This window comes from Garra rufa, chromosome 2, assembly GCF_049309525.1.
Source record: "Garra rufa chromosome 2, GarRuf1.0, whole genome shotgun sequence".
Taxonomy (NCBI): domain Eukaryota; kingdom Metazoa; phylum Chordata; class Actinopteri; order Cypriniformes; family Cyprinidae; genus Garra; species Garra rufa.
The window spans coordinates 31,795,905-31,803,307 of record NC_133362.1 but is presented as its reverse complement, the minus strand read 5'-3'; the positions used below and the strand labels follow the sequence as shown (position 1 = coordinate 31,803,307).

The window sequence follows — 7,403 nt, the reverse complement described above, 5'->3', positions numbered from 1 at the left end:
TCTTATATGGTATTCTTATATGGCTGAGTTCTGTAAAGGGCTATGGCCCGTACGTGGACCACATGTGGCTGATAGACCAAAAGCCATAATTTAACCATATTTATTCCACACCTATTATTTATTTAAAATACCAATTACACAGAGTAAATCTTAAACACATATTAAACACAAAATTGATTCACAGACATTTTTAATATAATAAAATTTTAATAACAGAAGTACAATACAGAACACAACAAAGTGTGGTGTAAATAAATGTAGATATTATAATAATTAGATATAATTAGATATTATTTGAATATTAAGACAAGCCATAACATGAGTGCTAGCTGGAGGTAAAGGTAATCCTGTTTTATTAACATTTTCCACGGTAGCAAAACTAATTGAGATTACGTGAGACAAGATTGATTTGTTAGTTTTTAAATCACGTTATAACTAGTAGAAAGGAGAAAGGATGATCGCATTCATGCGCTCTCCGCTTGTAACGTTACTTACAGCGGTCTGTCACGCCACATCAAAGATCGTCAAAAAGGCATTTATATCGTTTAAATTTTCTGATATAATAGACATAATTTTAAAGATGAGACTTATCGAAAATAACAAAACCCAAATCTTCTCGTGATTACTGGACAGGAGGTATGTATAGTGAAGTTTTATTCACGCATATGAATTCAGCACATGATCGTGGTCAAAACGAAACTGTGTTTGTTTGGTACACATAACGTTACCTAAGCACACAATTTTTTTTTCTGTACGAATAAGCGTACTATTACATCCCTAGAAAACATTTAAAACACCAAAAACTGCACTTACCTGAATAAGAGTGTGTCTGGGCAAAGGCTGTTGTTAAGACTCAAGAGCAGAGCGGGAAATAACGGACATATTTTCAAATTTTCAGTAATCCACCAATAGGAATACAGGAAGAATGAATGAACGGGCTGACATGTGGACTGCCACAAACCAGCCACACATGACTATAGCAGGTTATGTGTGTTTTTCCAAGTAAAAGCCAAGTGTTAACCATAAGTTAACATATTTCAGGATGTGCCATAGCCTAGCCAAATATGGCTCTCGTTTGTGTACTGTCATCTGGGCCATATACCTTAATACAAAAAGTCACCCAAATGAAAATTCCCTCCAATTCTAAAGCCATGGCAAAACATATAGGCCCGGTTTCACAGACAGGTCTTAGGTTAAACCAGGATTAGGAAATAGTTCAATTAGGACATTTAAGTAATTTTTATTAACTTTCCCTGGGAAAAAAACATTACTGGTGTGCATCTAGAGGCAAAACAAAGGTACTGACATATTTTAAGATCAGTTAGTGCAAGTTTCTTTCAGTTTAAACAGCTCAGATTTACAGTTTAGTCTGGGATTAGATTTAAGCCTTGTCTGTGAAACCGGGGGATATGGTACAAGTTTGGCCCATATGTGCTCAGCCATGCCATACCTAGGCCAAACGTGACAGCTATCAGCCACATTTGGCCCAAACGTTCTTGCTATGACGCCTCAACCACTAGAGAGCCACTCAATCTCCCGTACTGCAGCTTTAATGTAAGTCTCATTGAAGTTGTGAAAGGTTATAACCACTGATGTGTGGTTATAACTCTAAATGGATTTCACCTAACAGAATCAATGACGATCAGTGTGTAAATGACCCCTATACAGTCAGTACTATTCCCTCCATTTCGGAGAAATCTGTCTGTATCATCATTATGCATAATCTAAAATCTGTCTGTTGCCTTTAAGTGTTTGGATGTGGTATTAGTAACGTTACGTTGTTGTACTTTACAAACTCTGTTTGAAAATCAAATAGTAGCATTACTTGCTGTATGCTGCTTGCTATTATTTTGCATGTGTTAATTCAGTATGTGGCATACAGGTATCATTATGGTAAGGTATACAGTAGTCAACATTTGAAGTGGATCAAAAAAGTTTATCAAAGTTGTCCTAAAACAAGAACACGGGTATTGTTTTAGTTTTAGGACAGCTTTGTTGAAAGGTTTTGATCCAATTCAAATGTTGACTACTATATTTCACAGACAGTGGACAACTGATGTTGGAAGAAAAAAAAACTGTCAAAGAAAAAACGAAAAAATTGCCAAATATGCAAATCAAACTGATGTCAAAAACTTGACATGTCATTTATTTTATGTGAACTGAACTTTAAACATACTAGCCTACATACCCACCTTTCTCTTCAACGCAGAGACTTGCGGTTTATTTTCTGCTATAACCAGAAGAATTACAACGTGCAGTAAACGGTAAAACTGTTTGCACTACAAACCAGTGCTCATATTTAAGATAATACGGGAAGAAAAAGGTGCACACATCAAACCAATGTCAGTGTGGGATTATCTTTCTATTTTGACACAATTACCACTGAAAGAAATACACATAAAAACTGAATTTAAAATGTTTGATTAATATTTGATTTCAAATTGATATTAAGGTGCCAGCGGCTGGATTGTCATTTAACTATCATAAAATAACAAATAACATTTAAAATAACAGCTGCAAATGTAATATTTATTTTAATATTTAGAATTATTACATTTTTGGTTTTCATTTTATTTTATTTTTAGTAGGTTTTTTATCTAATATGTGTTTTATGTAAGCTTTATTTCAAATGAAAAAATGTAAGAGTTTTATTAACAATATAACACTGCAAGTAAAGCACATCTTTTGTATACTACAGATATTGGCGAAATGTAGTCATCCTGGTATTTCCAGGTAGGGCTGTAATCAAGACCACCTTTGTCGAGTCCAAGACAAGTACAAGACCAGGACTAGTCGAGTCCAAGTCAAGACCGAGTCCAAAGAGGTTCGAGTCCAAGACAAGACCGAGTCCAAAAAAGTTCGAGTCCGAGTCAAGACCGAGTCCAGGACAGGAAAAAAAGCCGTATGCATGACATCATCAAGACAATCATTTTGGGTTATTATTTGTTGATCTAAAAGCAAAAACAGTGTCACAACTAGACTTGTAGTCAAGACCAAGTCAAGTCGCCTAAACCGAGACCAAGACACTACCAAGACCAGAAGGGATTGAGACCAAGACAAGACCAAGTCCAAGACCAAGACAGACCATGTCAAGACCAAGACCAAGTCGAGACCAAGACCGATACCAAGTCGAGACCGGAGAAAAAAAAAAAACAGACTAGTGGTGAAGCCAAGGTTAATTTAGTTTAGCTTTTTAAAATTTGTTTTATTTTGGTATAGTTTTCAAATTTTCAGTAAAATTTAGTTTAGTTTTTGTTAGTTTCATTAACATTTTTTTTTAGTTTTAGTTTAGTTTCTATTTTGTGAACACATTTCTATTTAGTTTTTATATAGTTTAGTTTCAGTTTTAGTTTTTTTGAGATTAAATAGAGATCACAATTTCCTCGCAATTCTAAACTAAGCAAAATAATGTGAGACAAAATATTAATTGCTTCAGTCTATTTAAAAGTGTTTAATTCATTTTAATGAATTCTTAATAATTTAATACATAATATTTATATTTAAAATAGAATATGTTTAACACACCGATTTTTTATATTAAATTTATGAAAAAGTGGTTTGAATGAATAAATGACATGCTCACAAAAACATCACTGGATGAATCTGCATTTTTGAATCAATCTCTATTCGTTGACAAATCCATTTTTTAACAGTTGTTTCCATCTAGTGGCGAAACAATGCAATTGACACAAACATTATTTGAAGCGCCAATTACTTTCAAAAGATGACGTGCTCTGTTTTAATTTCTACCATAGACATCACATCAGTGTTTATATCCAAACTATGACCTTTAATCATAATATTGCTGTGATAATATGAATGACTGGGTAACAACACCCATGATTTTTAAGTATAGACATTCCCCTTGATATCATATAATCTATTAATCTAAAGAAAACAGAATGATGACATATGGTGATACCTCAAAATAGCAGTGTTAGAACTGATATACAAACACCAACCCACTACTATTACCAATGCTCGGTACTAGTACTGAGCATTTAAGCAACTAAATTACAATATAGCTTCACTGCAGATGCACAGTAGTGTAGAAAAGAAGTGACCAGTAGGGGAGAGCGTGGCACAACCTAACACTTTTTGAATTTCGCGGTTTATGTAAATCCACTTGGGGTTCAACTTCAGAGTACAATTTTTATCGACATTATTTTCACATTTGTCTAGTACAAATATATCGCTTTGTTTCATGTTTACAGTGTATACGTTTTTCGTTATTTACCTCAAAAGAAAGGAAGTGAAACGTGACAACATGCCCCATAGATGGGGTACATTGTAACATCTGAGGGGCACGTTGTAACACGACCATATGACAGCTTAAAATGTTATCTGATCAAATGAAAAAAATATACACAACAAACTAAAATACATGTGTTAACTTTTTCAAATGAAGTAATGACGTTTTTTTAAAAAATAAAAATGGTCTAATTTTGGAGTTTGACAATGAACATATCGCGACGATGCTTTGAACGGTCCTGATCGCAACACACAGCGGTACAGTAGTTCAAAACAACGTGGACAAATAAATGAAACACATATAGACATTCAGAAAAACATTCCCGTCCCTCCACACACAGCTCTCATAGAACACGACACACATAAACCAGCCAAAATGCTTTACATGTCTTGAAATAATAACATCTGAACATTAAACATTGCCTTTATTCACCTGTTTCTTGTGGTTTCTTATCAAAATCCTTAGAAGTCAATAGTGTAAATTGCACCGCTTATGTCATGTTAGAGTGTGTGTGAATCAATGAAAATTAACGTTAGCAGGGCACGCAGATGCAGAGCGTGCCGTGCAATGTGTGTGATTGGTTATTACTTTTTTTGTTTTGTTTTTTTGTTTTTGTGATTGGTTATTGGTAGTGATGGGTCGTTCGGGCAAATGACGTGACGAAAAATAATATTTTAATTAAATTCGGGCGGGGTGAAATGAAAAAATTAAAATTATAAACAGTTTAAAATGTGTGCTTACTGGGAACATAATAAAGACACCTGGACTCGGTCGAGACCAAAAGCCATATTTGGCAAGACCAGTGGCCGAGACCGAGACAAGTCCGAGTCTGAATACCAGCGAGTCCGAGACAAGTCCGAGACCATAAAAAAACGGTCTCGAGTCCAAGACCGGACTCGAGTACTACAGCCCTGTTTCCAGGTATCCAAGATCACAAAACCAGTTTTAGTGGTAATTTTTAATCTGAAAGCTGAATACATACGTTTACTTTAATTAGTTTAAGTTCTCTTTGCATGATAGGACAATATTTGGCCAAGATATAACTATTTGAAAATATATATCTGAGGGTGCAAAAAAAAAAAAATCTAAATAGAGTAAATTGAGTTTTGATATATTTATAGTAGAAAATTGACAAATTATATTCATGGAACATGATCTTTACTTAATATCCTAATGATTTTGGCATAAAAGAAAAATCAATCATTTTGACCCATACTATGTATTTTTGGCTATTGCTACAATATACCCTTTGCTACCCAAGTAAGCATTCTGTAAGGTAACCTTCCATTTCCACAGCAATCAATGAACAAAACAAATCATCTAGCTTTCCATAAATCTGTGAAGCATAATTAGGAGGAACAAATATGATTCATTTTAGTAGTAATGATTTTATTCAGTTAAGAAATCAGCACATTGAACATATTTACCTCTTTATATACAATGGTCTATTGCACTTATTATGAAAAAGCAAAAAAAACAAAACAAAAACAAAAGGAAAAACACTATCACCACAGGCCTAACATGGGTAACAGCTTATGCATTTAAGATATTTACATTTCGTTTGTCTATTTAAGTTAGAGCCTTGCTTTATAGGCCAATTCACATTGCACAGCACAATCTGAGGTTCGGGTGTATTCACAGGAATATCTGAGGCATTACCACTATACCATCCCTCAAAATGTGTTGTTACCCAGGCATCAGAAAATTTGGTCACTCTCAAAGGAATAAATTAGACTTAGGGATGTTCACGCTTCCTCTGCTGGCTGAAAGAACACTTTACCACCCGGTCAGGGCTTACCTGTAACGCTTGCTTAAAATCTTAAATAAAACTATTTAAAAAGTCTGATTGGCAATAGTCAGCAGTATATCCACCTCAGAGAAAGAACACAGGATGCTTATCGCTCCTCTGAACTCATGTAAACTGATTTCAAGAGCACACCTGTATACACTGTAGCTTAAGATCACTGCTTTTACACATTTGTTAGTGTCAGTGACATGTAAGTGCATTTAGTTCATGTTAAAAGTCCAAATGGCATTCAGCAGCAGCTATTCGACATCTATGTGATTTGAAAATGAAAATGTAAAAAAACTAGGAAAAACACTTTCAGTCGTCCAAGAGCTATGGCCATATGAACCAAGGCAAAACATGAATGTTCACACAGTATAGCAATGACTGTAATGTGTTTGTGTGTGTGCTGTACAGTAGTTTGCAATAAATCCAGTGGTTTCAGACAAGGTAAAAAAACAAAACAAAAGGGAATTCACACGGATGGCTCCAGGTAGCAGAAATGTATTAATACAATAAAGTGTTTTGAGTTAATGCTCGTCTTTGTCTCTTTGACCTTTCTTCTCTTTCTCGTCCTGCAGTGCCATGCCAAGTTTCTTAATGAGAACGGACAGAACTTTATCCAGAGGGTCCATCACTCCTCTCTGCAGCCACTTGGGAATTGTAGTCCTGGCATGGTGGAATCCTAGCTTCTGCAAAATGTAGTCCACTCCCACCGGATCGATCTTACGGCCCGTCCACGAGATCAACCTGAAACATATCACATCATGAAATGCATGAAAGGTTTGAACTATCCTGTGTCGCAACCACCCATAACACCTTCACTTCCTAGCATCCGCTGGAAAAGCTTTAGAAACAATCTAGCAACTGCTTTTATCAGCAAGGTTTTGATTTTGCTATTTTTTTCTTCCTGAAGAAAGATAAACATGTATAGTATTGAAAGCCAAAATAGTAAAAGTCATGAATGAATATTTACTGGAAAAAAAATCACTATTTTGTAAAGGAGTTTCAAAATAGCAATTTTCACCTGAGATTCAGAGTCAAATTACAGGGGTGTGCAAATGGCTTCGGAAAGATGGCAGAATCTTAATGTTATTTTTACACAGAGATTGGTAGGTCTGTTAGTAAAATCTGTTGACTTTAGCTATCTTTGTTGCATTATGTGCCAATGCTGGCCATTAAAAAAAAAATGAGGAAACAGCACTTTTCAAGTTTTTTCTCTAAACTTTGCATCCCTGTAACTCAAGAAGTATTAAAGATATCTTAATGCCTTTTTAGATATAGAGTCTTAACAAACTTTACCTTTGGTATATTTATTTTTAAAGCCCTATATGGTTTGGTTCCAGAGTTGCTGGAATTTTAATA

The 7,403-nt window shown here is 34.8% G+C and overlaps 1 protein-coding gene across 1 annotated transcript in view; it reads right to left on the bottom strand.

The window, feature by feature from the left end:
• Positions 1-5,620: 5,620 nt before the first annotated feature.
• kiaa1109 (KIAA1109 ortholog) overlaps positions 5,621-7,403 on the bottom strand; it is an 88,227-nt gene continuing 86,444 nt past the window's right edge. Inside the window, exon 86 of the mRNA XM_073834118.1 lies at positions 5,621-6,788. Coding sequence (XP_073690219.1) covers positions 6,569-6,788 — 220 coding nt within the window. The 3' untranslated portion in view covers positions 5,621-6,568. The remainder of the gene's footprint in view (positions 6,789-7,403) is intronic.